The 14,992-nt window shown below is 40.5% G+C and overlaps 1 protein-coding gene across 1 annotated transcript; it reads right to left on the minus strand.

Moving 5' to 3' along the window:
* Positions 1–883: 883 nt before the first annotated feature.
* LOC117303625 lies at positions 884–13,493 on the minus strand. Its single transcript, XM_033787841.1, has 14 exons — positions 13,451–13,493; positions 12,439–12,497; positions 8,862–8,988; positions 8,407–8,481; positions 8,207–8,295; positions 7,706–7,779; positions 7,226–7,398; positions 5,951–6,018; positions 4,095–4,172; positions 3,297–3,357; positions 2,860–2,974; positions 2,314–2,402; positions 1,766–1,831; positions 884–1,171 (listed from the first exon to the last, which is right to left on the minus strand). The coding sequence occupies exons 1-14, from the start codon at positions 13,466–13,468 to the stop codon at positions 884–886; spliced, it is 1,380 nt and encodes a 459-aa protein (XP_033643732.1). The 5' UTR covers positions 13,469–13,493.
* Between the last annotated feature and the right edge of the window lie 1,499 nt (positions 13,494–14,992).

Consider the following 14,992-nt stretch of genomic DNA (forward strand, 5'->3'; position numbering starts at 1 on the left):
AGTCCGTATTATTATTCTTCCGGAGCAAGAAAGCATTTTTAAAAATTCTGACTTTATTTTTAGGATAAAAAAAAAAAATTGAAAGTTAATGTCCTCTTCATGCTTGCAATTTTCGTTAACATATTCAGCAAAATTTTCCAATCCAGGATTTATCAAAACTGCTATACAAATAATAATACAAAGAAATATCAGATTGTCACAATTTTTCACAAATTTGTTATAAAGAATGCTCTTAAAATAATATCATAATATCGTCAATCAACTTTGTACAAAAACTCAAAGAATGTTTTATACATGGTCATCACTGCTGACTGTTAGCAGTTGTGATATTTAACACTGGATTCAGACAGGCGCTCAAGGGTCACGCCGAACGACTACAACAGTCGATCTTTCGACTTCAAGCATGTCCAGTCGCGGCTGAACTATTTTCAGATGTCAAACTTTTCATGTACTTAAATGGACACATTGTCTTGGATCGGGCGAGTTGGTCTTTGAAAAGCATTTGTTCCTGCTTTTTATAAAATGCATATGATTAGAAAGACGTTTTAAAAGTAGAATATAATAATTCACACAAATATGCCTCAAAATTTTTGAGTTAGTTCGCAAAGTAAAAGAAAAATCACACAATTTCCAGGCATATTTTGTGTGGATTATTATATTCTACTTTTAAAACATATTTATATGCATTTCATCACAAGCGGTTACAAACGCTTTTCATAGACCAACTCGCCGATCTAAGGCAACATGTCCTTTTTAATTCAATGGTTTGGTGCGACTCTAGAACATCTGTCTGAACCGGGTGTTAGCCACTATCTCACTCAGATCAGTGATACGCTCAAGTGAGCCATGTGAAGAGCACCCTCGACAGGTGATAGACATAACCTCATGGCGGTTGTGTGACCGACTTGCGTCTGACGCCCGTCACTGCATTGGACATGGTTTTCTGCTTGAAGTGTTGCCAGTCGGTGTGGGCCTGCAGGTGCTTCTGTAGCGTCTCCTGCATCGGGTATGGCCGGACGATCTCCTTGAGGTGGCGGATCACAAACTGGTTGGCGTGCTCCAGGAAGAAACGTTTGCTCAGCATGACGACCTCGGCACCGCGGCTGACCAAGCTGAGACTGGGCTGCTTAGCGTCGGTGATCCCGGCCTCGGAGCAAAGGAAAGGCAGTCCCTGAATTCATGGAGAACAGAAGATCTGAGTAAGTTTCTTTCTGATCTTCCTAAAGTCAGTGTGTACTTTTGGTAACTACTCAACAAGTTAATGACCATAAAAACTTCTGTTTTGTAGATATGTTTGGATACAAAAAGGAAGGACACTGGTCTTTGCAATTACCAAAAGTTGAAACTTATTGTTAAATTACATTATTTTTATTAAAAAATAGGTCTTCAAAAATTATTACAGCCCTGCCTCTTTGTCACACTCATCAATGTTCATCCTTTGCTTTTTCTGTGTGCTTTTTCTGTGTGCTTTTTCTGTCTCTGTTTTCATCTCTTTCCACTTGACTACGTTTGTTTACACCAGTCTACCTGATAATTGTATTATCATTTGTGTTGTCAACAATTTTGTGCATTTATACCATAGGTCGGTAAGCAGTTTGCAAAAGGTAATTCTGCTCTCTCAAAACCTTAAGAAGTATTCCAAACTCAATACACCAACACCAATCTCTGGTTGTCACATTAATTTTTTTGTCTGTGCAAAGGAAACAAAATAATCAAACCCTTGGTCCCTGTACCAAGACTTGCACAGTCTGTTTGAGATACTTACAAATACGTCTTTAGAAAGCAGCATGTCAAGTTGAACAAAGACAACTTTCTTGTCACCATTTTGAGACTGTGGGTATAAAGATACACAAAGATTACACTAGATAATATGTGCAGGCCTGTAGGAAAAGATAGAGTCCGCATGTGAATGGAAAAAAGTCCTCTCGTCAAAATGATGTAAATTGCCATTTTATTCAATACCCTTCCAGTGCAACATTTGTCAGCATCCATAACATCTAAAGAGTTGAAAAAATAGTCTTTACATTTTTGTAAAGGGATGTTTTGGTTCATTCCTGTCTTAACCTAACTTAACTTAAATGCATTTATAAAGCGCTTTAACACTATTTCAAAGCGCTGTACAGTCAAGAAAAACATTAAAATGCAGGATTTTAAAAAAATGAGCAAAAATAGCAATATGGTTTTTAAAAAATACACAACGGTTAAAAAAGTCACAAAAATCTAGTAGTCTTCAATGCTATTCAATCAAAACAGCCTAGATTTTGAGATTTTGACTGAACTTTAAACTTGAAAAACGAAATGTGAAATGAATACCTTGGTGTCATCAAATGATGGAACTTTCATATTGCTCATGTCTAGTGGATTAACTGATGATCGACGCCTTCCATTGTCTATCTTTGGTGCTGTAACAATGAAGAAGAAAAAAACCGAAAAAATACCTGGTTAGTTTAAATTGGAATCAAGTGCATTCCTTAGCAACGCCAGGGCTTGAATTTGGGGGCAAATTCACAAGACTACAGGGCTTGGAGCTAACATTTTGTTAACACTAATAACAAGTTATTGCACAATTTACAATAACCGTGTCAGTGCGCTTCACATAAGTAGTGCCCTGGTCACTGGGGCAATAACATTCTTTTAATCCCTAACCACAACTCAACGGAAAAGAAAAGTATTTATCAGATTCATAGCCAACATTTTGTGGAATGAGGCAGCCTATTATTATTCAATTGAAAAACATAAGACCAACAGTCCGGTTGTGAGTGTACTGGCCCAACGCTAAAATCACTTGCCTCGCTCGGCCCTTGTCAAGCCCTGCATGACTCTCAGACCCTCACCTTTGAATATTTAATGGCTACTTACCAACATTGAGTCCATTGGGTGCAAATTTCTCGTTCATGTTTGGATCGAGGCAGGTGCTACTCCGACGCTGGATGGGTCTCGCCTCGGATAACTCCTTTATAACCTGACAAGACCCCTAGCAAAAGCAATGAGTAAGATTTAGGGTGCGTTCGATAAGCTTCCCTGGGTCGACCCCGCAGTGCTCACTTGGGTGAGCCCCTGACAAGAGCTAATCGAATGATCACACTCGCCCTCTCGTGGTGGCGGCATGCACCTCAGGTCACCCCTAAGTGACCTACTCCACAAGCAGGGCCCTGGGGGCTGACCCGGGTGAGCCCCGTCAAAGCTATTCGAACGTACCGGGGAGTTTTCTGGGAGTTGCTTGTTCATGCATCCCTCTCTAGTACAATTTTCTGTTTTTAACCCCAAATAATTTTGTGTAAATAGTTTGAACTTACCGACTTGACGATATAGATCCAGTCGGAGTTGTTGCTATCTTTTGTTATGACTGCACCCCGTCTGAGAATTATATTAAGATGATTTGAATAATAGTTTTTTAATATAATTAGTTTAATTGTGAGCAAGATACTTAACAGTAAATGCTTTGTCCATCAGATGGGATGTTAAGCCGTAGGTCTTGTGTTCAAAGAATGGTATTGCACGGGAAAGAACCCAGAACACTTTTTGTGGAAGAGTAAAGGGTTAACCGCTATGTTTCTGGGTCGCACAGCAAGCACCTTTGTTTACAGGTTTCCTCAGGCTTGCGAGCTACGGTGATTAAGTTCACTTTTGAGGCATCCTTGGTTTCACTACCAGAAATATACAAAATTTAAAAAAACTGGCAGTCTTAAAGGGAAGGTACACGTTTGGTAATTACTCAGGACAAATATTAACTGAAAAACTGACTTGGTAATGACCATTGGAGAGATGTTGATAGTATAAAACATTGTGGGAAACGACTCCCTCTGAAGTAACGTAGTTTTTGAGAAAGAGGTGATTTCTCACTAAAATAATAAAAGACTTCTAGCTAGAAGTCTTTTATTCTTATCTGAAAGCACACAAATTCGTCCAACAAGGGTGTTTTTTTCTTTCATAGTTTTCTCGCAACTTTGGTGACGGATTGGGCCCAAATTTTCACAGGCTTGTTATTTTATGGTTATGATGGGATACACCAAGTGAGATGACTGGTCTTCCAAATGTGTACCTTCCCTTTAAGGGAAAGCATTGCCTTCGATTGGCCAATAAATTATACCTACTTGAAAAAGTGGAAGAGTCCCATTTGTGGATGTTCATTCAGTTTGCGCACTGGCCATCCCTTTAGCAAAGGCAATAACCTAAAACAACAAGAAAAGTTCACACAAGGCGTTAAAGCCCTATTTTGGCTGTTAACTGTTGAACGGCTTCTGACTGGCACCCCTGAACAAAGATATTGACAAAATAGGGACAAACTAGGCAACATAGGGCTAGATAGCTCAGTTGGTAGAGCGCCAGCACGTTAATCCGGAGGTCGTTGGTTCGAATCCCACTCTAGTCAACTCTTTGTTCAACCCCAAAAATCATTTCAAAAATTTACACAGTCAGTTTCCCTGGTGGTTTATATTGAATTGATTTATTTGATATAATAATAATAATAATAGTGGCTTCTTATATAGCGCTGTCCATCATGCAGCGACGCTCATGGCGCTTACCCCTGGTCACTGGGCCTTAAAATCATTCCTTAAACCATTTCAGCTCCCTGGGGAGTATATAGCCTGTGCCGCCAAATGAGTAGCGCAATCAAAGCTAATCAATCACAAGAACCAACTCTGCCCTCACAGGTACCCATTTACCTCAAAGACTATAACTTTGCTATCATCAATTGATTTTGCAGACCAAAGACTACCTGAAGCATGACTGTGATATACAGAGCTGGAAGACAGAGGAATTACATAGCGAGAGGCACAAGACAAGGCAAGAGGATGAAGACGATTTAGTAAGTTCCCTCAGTGTAAGGATGCGTCTTAAATGGTGTCTTCAGCTACAGCTACAACTAGAGTGTCATGGCCGAGTGGTTAAGAGCGTCGAACACAAGTTCTGGTGCTAATTCACCGGAGTGTGGGTTCGAATCCCGGTCATGACACTTGTGTCCTTGAGCAAGATACTTTACTATAATTGCTTCTCTTCACCCAGGGGTATGAATGGGTACCTGCGAGGGTAGAGGTAGATATTGTGAATGAAAAAGCCTTTGGAGCGATATAAACTGTTGCCCAGGTTGTATACTCCCAAGGGAGCTGAGAAACATTAAAAAAAGGGATGTTATTGGCCCTATGACCAGCCGTCGATTTCACAAAACTCTTCCTAACTTAAGACTAATCTTAGGACTTAGGGCAAGTCCAAAACCCTGCACTGTAGCATGCAGACCTTAAGATTAATCCTAAGTTAAGATGAGTTACTCGTCCTAACTCAAGATAAGACGAGTCCTAACTCTTTGTGAAATCGACCCCTGGGCACTAATGTAAAGAGCATTGATAGGTTATTGTAAAATGCGCTGTATAAGAATTGGTTGTGAGAGCGGTGTGTCTGCCTATTTTCCAATTCTGGCAGACGCGCTGATCCAGCAGTAGCTGTAGCCGAAATCGCCGTTTCGAACTGGGCCTTAAGGTCGAGTTATAGTCGGTCGCGCGATGGTCGGGCGTCGGAAATCTAGACACGCGATCATAAAAAGACACGGTTTTTAGGCCTCAGCCTCAGGATTGCGCTTAAGATTTCCGCCGCGCGACCATCGCGCGACCGATTATAAACCGGCCTTGACAGTGTCACTGTTGTCCAGTGGTTAGACTGCAGAGCTTGCATTTAGAAAGTTGTGGGTTCGAATCCTTACCAAGCTAACCCCTGATTTCAAAATGACTTGAATAAGTATTGTCTTCTAGTTACTCAATCACAATTTCTTGATTGTTTGAATCTTATAATAATCAAAGACGTTAACCCAATGTGTGTATGAGAGTAGTTGGCTGTTCCCAGCTTGGTGTTTATATCCCCTTGTGGGTGTTTGCCGAGTTCCCTTGATGGGTAGGGCAATAAGAGACACTTTTTCAGAGCTTATATGGCTCTGGAAGTAAGTTCTGCTTCTTACCTCAAGAATTTGATGTGTTCCATTTCCTTGCCATGATCTCCATCTCCCATGAACATATCAAAGAAATCCTGTCATGAAGGAGTAAGGTGAAATGAAAGATCAAGGGTTCTGCTTGTTCGATACTTTTAAAGGAACACGTTGCCTTGGATCGGACGAGTTGGTCTATAAAAAGCGATTGTAACTGTTTGTTATAAAATGCATATGGTTGGAAAGATGTTTGAAAAGTAGAATACAATGATCCACACAAATTTGCCTTGAAATTGCGTGGTTTTCCTTTTACTTAGCGAACTAACACGGTCGGCCATTTATGGGAGTTAAAAATTTGACTCCCATAAATGGCAGGCCGTGGTAGTCGACGAGGTAAAAGGAAAACCGTGCAATTTCGAGGCGTGTTTGTCTGTATCATTGTATTCTACTTTTAAAACATCTTTCTACCCATACGCATTTTATTAAAAACGGTTACAAACGCTTTTCAGACACCAACTCGACCGAACTAAGGCAATGTGTTCCTTTAAGCCCTTTTAACACTACTCCATTCCCCGTAGGAATGACGGCCGACCCGTTCACACTTGGGATGCTTTACCCCTGGATCTACCCACATCAAAAACTGAAACTTCCTTCCTTGTCTTCTCTCCGTTGGGTTCTTGGCTAGTACAGCGATTAAGTTTGATTTTCTGAGAGTCCCTGACTTCACAACCGGAATTAATCAATGAAATCAAAATACTTGTGAAGCTACTTTGAAGCCATTGGACATGTTGGACCCTTTCGCCACAGTATTGTCCAAGGCCCACACCTTGTGTATCACAACTTCTATATAAAATAACAAACCTGTGAAAATTTAGGCTCAATCGGTCATCGTAGTCGGGAGAAAATAACGGGAAAACCCACCCTTGTATCCCCACTTTTCGCCGTGTCATGACATGTGTTTAAAACAAATCCGTAATTCTCGATATCGAGAATTGATATTGTTTTACTGTTTTCTCAAAAAGGAAAGCATTTCATAGAATAATATTTCAAGAGAAGTCTTTCACCACTACCTTCTGTAAACCCTGTAAGTTATTTGTAAATCTGTGAATGTTTTCTGAACCAAAAGGGTCCAATGGCTTTAAACTACAGAAGTAACAATCACAGCACAGATTAGTTGCCAGAAAATCTTTCAACTGAGGGAAGAAGTGCAAAAGAACCTCTTCTTCAATTGATCTCACTTTACTTCTGACTGCTAAAGTATAGGGATGAGAAAGTTCAGACTTTTGCCAAGTCTAGGCACCAACCTACCTCCATTTCAATAGCAATAAGCTCACAAGGCACCTCAGCAGTGATGGTGCTCGTCCGTTTGATATTGTGGAGCAATTCTGGCTCTCCGAAGCACTCGCCTTTGCGGAGGATCTGTATCACTTTGGTACATGGCTCCTTGGTGATGCGGTCTGCATCTGAACGTGTCACAACAGCTGGAGGAAGCAAATATTTTATGGTTATCTCAATCCAAGAGGGAAGATGGTGTAATGAGTAGGGGTAGAGTCAGGTCGTGGCTGATCGGTCTAGGGCAGTGGACTCTTCAGAGTTGGGGTTTGATTACCTTTCATAGCTGCATGCTTTCATAAAGCAATTAACCATAAATTGCTTCTCTTGACCCAGGTGTATAAATGGAACCTACGCAGGCTGAGACGGATTTATGTTGGATTGTTTCCTTAGTGTGTGTTAGTATATTAAAGCAGCTTAAGGTTGATCTAATCAGATCTAATGAACAGTTCTTACCCGATCCAGTAATCAAGAAATAGAAGATCTCTGCCTTTTGACCTTGACGGATAATAACTCTCTTTGCTGGTATGCTGTAAGAGAGAATTAAACCAAACCAACGTTAAACCAAGGGGTTTTGGAACACGTAGAGGTGCAGGAACATAGGGGTGTTGGATTTTGGGACTGCCAATTTATAGGGGTGCCAAATTATAGGGGTGTCGGAACATGAGGCCTTTTTCACACTACTGGGGGCTAACAGACGTCCTTTTCATACTATGAGGGCTTTACCTCCGGTCTGCCTCCGGTCTGGGCAAACCACAGGGAATAGCTCTGCTCTGTAGTAGGAATAAGCGATAAAACCCTGGGGTATTCTTGAAACGTGCAGCCGGAACTGTGTGGAATAGGCACTTAGGCAGGAACAGTGTGAAAGAGGACCTCCCCTGGGCTGTATTCACCGGGGATAAGAAATATGGTGTGAAGAGGGCTAAAGGGGTGTCGGAACATAGGGATGTAACCTACTTGTAGAAGAACGCAACGCGGACAAGTTTCTCTTGGATGTGAAGAGGGTACTCTGCAAATGAGGAGATTGACTGGAGACCGTGCAGAGCCTGAGAGGGGGAAAATATCAGATAGCATGTTTAAGGGAAATTGTGCATAAAAGATGCGGTTTGTTTTTTCGTACTCATTGAAGGCCTGAATGGAAAAGACTTCATCCTTACCAATTTGAGCTGAGATGGCTTGCGGTCCTCGGGCTCAATGCTGAGAAAGTTCTTCACGTCTTGTGTGATGCGGGTCTGAGAAATTAAGACAAGCAATTAATGAAGATATTTTGTTAACTATTCAAGTGCGTGACCTACTCATTTGCGACAGAAAATTTTGCTAAACAGTTTTGTTTTAAGCAAAAACTAGCAGGATACCAATCAAAGATGGTGCGTGTGACATGGTATTTTGGCTGGTAACCTTATTCTGGTAAGCATAGTTTTGTTGTGCTTTATAAGCATCTCAAATGTTCCAAACTGGTTGAATTCCCTGGGACCGAGTAACAACCTCACGCTGTTGCTTATTAGTGGTAAGGAGTTAATCCAACACAACACCATCGCATGTTCCCATTTGACACCTGGGTTAAGAGAAGCAATATATGGTTAAGTATCTTTGATAGCAAAGTGTTCCTTACCTCTCGTTTGGCTCGGAAGTATTTCTTATCGAAAGTGAGTTGTTCGATTGTTCCAGTGCCATCTGTCCCTGAGGAGTGGGAGTTAAACGAGAGGATCTGGTCTTCCTCTTCGACATCGGCCGTCGCTCTGTGAATCAAATAAACAAAACAAAAATCAAAGTATTGCAAATGGGCATTTCAGTCATTCTATTACATTTGTAGACATTCAAGACCGTACTGTGACCTTTCTTTAGTTCTTGAATTTATACTACCTGTTTCAGGCCTGCATGCTTTGTTTTTGAAAGGGCAAGGGCACCAAGGCATTTTCTCCTCGGTTTAGGGCACCCTTATTAGGAAATTGTAAATTTCTACTGGAGCATTTCAAGTACACAAAGGCAATGACATTTCAAGGGCACCAAGGCAATGACCAGAGGGCATGGAGGCAATCGCCTTCTTTGCCTTCGTGAAGTATCAGGCATGATATTTACATTTGATAAAATGGAATGGTTGACCAGCTCTTGCTGCTGGGGTGCTGCTTTTACAAAATTGAATGAGTCTTACGGCCTTGTTAAAAGTAATTATCTTATTTTGACCAGTGAATGTCAAACTGTTGAAATTGTAATGATAGAACTTACTCCTTTTGACTGTTGGATGTTGATTCAACAGAGCATACATTTTCAAACGAAATTGCCCCGGTGTTAAAGGCAGTGGACACTATTGGTAATTACTCAAAATAATTATTAGCCTAAAACCTTTCTTGGTAATGAGTAATGGGGAGCTGTTGATAGTATAAAACATTGTGAGAAACTGCTCCCTCTAAAGTGAAGTAGTTTTCGAGAAAGAAGTAATTTTGCACGAATTTGATTTCGAGACTTAGCCGTGAAAACCTATAGGGGGCCTATGGGACATAATGGCGCTCTATAAAGAACACAGCGCCTAGCAATCAACAACAGGTTTTAAACAGGAAATAACAAAATAAAACACATTTCATCAAATCACAAGCTGGGAAAAGGGTGAGTTTTAAACTGGCGCTGGAAGGTCGCAGCGCAGTAGATGCCACTTCCCTGATAGCACACGGCAGCTTGTTCCACAATTCAGGAGCAACAACAAAATGAACTGGTGTTGCGTACAATTAAAACATAATATTACCCATGCCATATTATGGTGCCTTATTTCATATAAGGCCAATAAATAGGGCCATTCTACTTTGTATCCTTGAAACTTTACCCTATTTATGAGGCTAATCATTTTATGTATTTTTCCGAGTGGAAACATCTCGGGTGTTTTTGTCCTTTGACCTTCAAAAGGAAGGACAATGCTTGTGTTTTACAGCGAGATTGTCGCCAATTATATTGCAAACAACTTTACAACCAAAATGACCTACGGTATAAATGCAAACAAAAAAATTGTTACAAATATACACACAAAAATTGTTAATGGCCTGACGTTTCGACCCAAGAAGAGTCTTTCTAATAATCTTCTGTGAAGTCATTTTCTAAAAGTCACCTCAAAGTTTCTGTACCGCAACTGAAAACGTTAGCCCTCGCACCAACAGCCACAACTAACGCCCTTTGTCCATCCCTGTTTAACTGTTATCAAAGAATTAACGAACCCTTGCGTGCACTCTAAAGTCACCACCAGAACAATTTTACAAAACAGGACAAAGAATTCCTCCTCTATCGCCAGTAAGCATGCCTTACACCGTGGTGAAAACATACAAGTGTTGCGGACTGAGGAGAATGTGTTCCATCGACCTGGCGGTCTTTAGAATTTTTCTCAAGCAAGTGGCAAAAGTAAAGTTGTCAACAAAAAAGTCACAACACACAAAAAGAAACTCTGCGAGAAGTCATTCTTGTCATTGTCGCCTGGATCTCACACTTGGTTCAGAAAAACGGAAGTATTCGGCCTGCGAAATTGATTTGGAGATTCTAAAGTCAGATTGGGTTTTCACACACAAACAGTTTGACGTTCTTAAAGGGGGTATACCTTTGGTAGTTACTCCAAAAATGTTTGACCATGTAAACTTACTTGGTAAAGAGCACTGAAAAGCTATTGGTATTAAAAAACAACATTTTTAGAAGTGACACCCTTTGAAGCAACTTAGTTTTAGCATTAGAGACAGACTCTGAGGTAATTTTTTGCAATTTTTTTTTTCTTCTTTAAATCTTGCAACTACGATGACCACAGTTGAGCCCAAATTTTCACAGGTTTGTTATTTTAAGCATCATGGGATACACCAAGTGGGGATACTGGTCTTTGGCAATTACCAAAAGTATCCTAAAGCCCATTCCAGGTTGCTACAAGAGTTTTTCCTTTTAAGCAGGTCGTCTGAAAATAAAAATGGATGGTAGCCTAAAAGGGATTCGCGAACTTCCTTGACATCCCCATGAAGTCCTCTGTTTTTCTTCCCTGTTTTTCTTTTCTGTTTTCAAAGTATAAAACCATCGATATAAACCATGGCTCACCAACACTAGCCATCAGTCAGTCGTTTTAGGGCAAGCTCATGCCTGCATTCCCACTCACGAACACAATCTTTTAAACAAGGTACATTTGCAAGAGTGTCCATGAAAAATGTTGATTTTACCAGAAGCCAACAAAATGTTGAAGTATTTACTTGGGCTTTCGAGTGGCCTTCCAGCGTACTTACAGTCCAGATGGGATATATACACCGACGCATACCAGCCAAAACCAACAGTATTCTGCGTTTGGTTTGACTGGTGCCCGTCTTATTTGTGCTTATGTGAAACTTGTTTCTGCCATCGATAACTTTGATTTGTTTGCCTTGCTTGTCGAGGAGTGCTTGATCGATTTGTAATGGGTGCAATAATATGTATAATGACGTCCCAACTCCACCTTAGAATTCTATGAATATAACACTCCAAGATTTTCTTCCGTGCAGAGGCAAGCAGAGGAAGAAAGACTGCGACAGTACAAACGAAGACTTAACACGAAACACTGAACATTTTGTTGTGTGAATATAGCCCGATGTCATGGTGTTGAAAGAGTACTTTTGTGGCTTCGCAGTAACCATGGCTACCAAATACAAGTTATCTGCCTATCATTAATTGAACTTTAGAAGCAAATGGAGACAAGGCACTGGATGAAGTTTCAGTTTTAGTGAGGAAAACCTCAGAGAATTATTCCAGGGAAAAACAACGCTGTTAGAGACTGAAAACCCAAATCCACGTATTGCTCCGGCGGGATTCAAGGGTCCCGTGGAAGGCGAGGAAAGATCACTATTATTTATTTACTAACTAGGAATGTATACACATTGTCAACTTCAAAATAATGTCCTCGTCAGTTGAGCGAAACAGACTTTTTTAGACTAAAATAGCGCTTTGACACAAAACCCATAAACACAGGGCAATTTGCAATGCAGAGCACGTGCAGTGCAATTCTTTCAAACGGACGGTTTGAAACTCGTTGGATGGCGTTTTCGAACCACGGCTACAACTTGTCCTCTTTCGAACCCCTTATACAACGCACTTCACCAACCGATCAAATCACAAAATATGCAAAGTGAAGGCATAAATTAAAGCTTGTATTTAAACAAATAAAACTGTCACCATTCATTTATAATACAATAAAGTGTACTTACTTGTTGAGGGTAATTTGCATGATGATCATACGCACTGCTCGGATGAACTTCCATCGTGCCTGAAAGAAAAACAAGTTGAAAATGCGTCTAAAAACTTTGATTTATTGCTCCATGGTCGTTTGCAAATTGCTTACCAACCAAACTAATTACCGATTTTGGGCATATCAATGAAAAACGATTTTGACCTCATACCTCGGCCCCTATAGCAGCGTATTAATTCTCAAGTAAAAAACAAAAAACACAAAAGCACAACTAAAGTGATAGGTAAACAACCGGAGAGTATGCATATGATTTGACAAACTAACAAGAGTTGAAATCGTGCAAGAGTCGTTGAAATCGTGCAAGAGTCGCTAAAAAGTCTGGGCCTTTAGAGCAAGGTCTGAGTTTCGTTATAGCCCCTTGTAACACACGAAGCAATTTACAAGCAACAATCTCCTTAGAGAAAGTGCAATTCAATTTTGATGCTCACACTAGTCTGGGAAACGTAAAGACACTGTTTGCAAACATAATTATGACTCATGTCTACCATGCCAAGAAGTGGTCGTGCAGTATGACACTGCAGTTGATTGCCTCCAAGTTGTCTATAAAACTTACTTGCCTCGTGTGACGGGGCCCTTTAAAGCCATTGGACACTTTCGAAACAGAACCCCAAAAAGTTCACAGATTTACAAATTAATAACCTACTGGGTTTACAGAAGGTAATGGTGAAAGACTTCTCTTAAAATATTAGTCCATGAAATGCTTTACTTTTTTGGGGAAAACATTAAAACAATTATCGATTCTCGATATCGAGAATTACGGATTTATTTTAAACACATGTCAAGACACGGCGAAGCGTGCGGAAACAAGGGTGGGTTTTCTGGTTATTTTCTCCCGACTCCGATGACCGATTGAGCCTAAATTTTTACACGTTTGTTAATATATAAGTTGTGATACACGAAGTGTGGGCCTTGGACAATACTGTTTACCGAAAGTGTTCAATGGTTTTAAGAATTTGACATGGAAAACTTACTTGTTTAGGCGTCATCATCGTTCACTGTTGGTTTCTAACGCAAGTCGTTTTTTATGGAGAGATATTTTGATTTGGTACAAATTCACAGCAGAAGTTTCGTCCACAAGGGGTCGTCCTTTGGGCGTCGCGTCCGATGGCTCGCGCGGCCTACTTAGATTTCAACAGTCACTATTTGGGCTAGCTTCTTGATCAATTCATATTTAGTATTTAGTATTCCAAGATCTTAGCACAAGGTCCGGTTTTGCTCCAGTTATTTTGTAGTACTTCCTGAAAGTTTGCATGACACCATCAGCACGTCGCCACTGTCCGGAGTTCTCTTTACTCTAAGCCAGGCTAGCAACTGAACAACTCTTCGGAATTAGCTTTGTTCCTCAACTGAGCTCATAGACGCGTAAAATTGAACATTTTCCATCACTGAAGATGAACAATAAATATCCAAGATTTTCCTCTCACACAGAAACAAAATCCTCCTAATTTTCCCTCTAGAACGCAGGGATAACCATCCCAATTATACCATCACCTCACAAACTCAGACCGGGGTGCGAAAGCGCTCCTGTCGGTCAACAGGATTGATTGAACTGGTGGACATCGCAAACACAAAGGTCTTCACGGGGCGTATTATTATTGTTCCGTGTTTTTAGACGACCAGTCGTCATTACGCAACCTGTAACCGGGTTTGGACACAACAGAATGCCCTGGGGCCTAAATCAGTACTCTTTGTTAATGGGCTGACAGTTTATTGAAACCCTGATAGATGATAGAGATGATTTATTTATAGACATCGGGCCTTTGGGATGTTGCCCTGTAACATTTTACCACATCATTGCTATTACTATTCCATTAAAGGCACTGGGGTGGATTTCACAAAGGTAGTCCTAACTTAGGACTAGTCCTAGCAAATGATAAGAGATAGGACCAGTCCTAAGTTAGAATACATTACTGGTCCTAACTTAGGACAAGTCCTATCTCTTAGCATTGCCTAGGACTAGTCCTAAGTTAGGACTACCTTTGTGAAATCCACCCCTTGACACTTGGTAAAACTCAACATTGTTAACATACAATCTTATTTTGTAACGAGCAATATAAAGAGCTGTTGATAGTATAAAACATTGTGAGAAACAGCTCCCTCTGAAGTTTTTGGGAAAGAAGTAATTTCGCACTCAAATAATATTTGAATTTCGAGGCCTCAGCCGAGGTCTCGAAATCAAGCATTTGAAAGCAGACAACTTGTGCGACAAGGGTGTATTTTTTCTGCTTCAATTGTTCTCTCACAATTTTGATGACCAATTGAGTTCAAATTTTCACAGGTTATTTTCGATGCATATGTTGTAATACACCGAGTGTGAAGTTCGGTCTTTGACAATTACCAAAGGTGTCCAGTGCCTTTAAAGGAACATTACAGAACTGGTAAGAACAAAACTCGTCTAAGATCGCAGATTTACATAAAACTTACGCAGTCTAATGATGATGATAGTAGAAGACATCCCTTGAAATATTTCTGTAGTTTGTGTTCTCGTGATCCAGATAGCCGATCGATCACAA

This window comes from Asterias rubens, chromosome 20 (assembly GCF_902459465.1).
Source record: "Asterias rubens chromosome 20, eAstRub1.3, whole genome shotgun sequence".
Lineage (NCBI taxonomy): Eukaryota > Metazoa > Echinodermata > Asteroidea > Forcipulatida > Asteriidae > Asterias > Asterias rubens.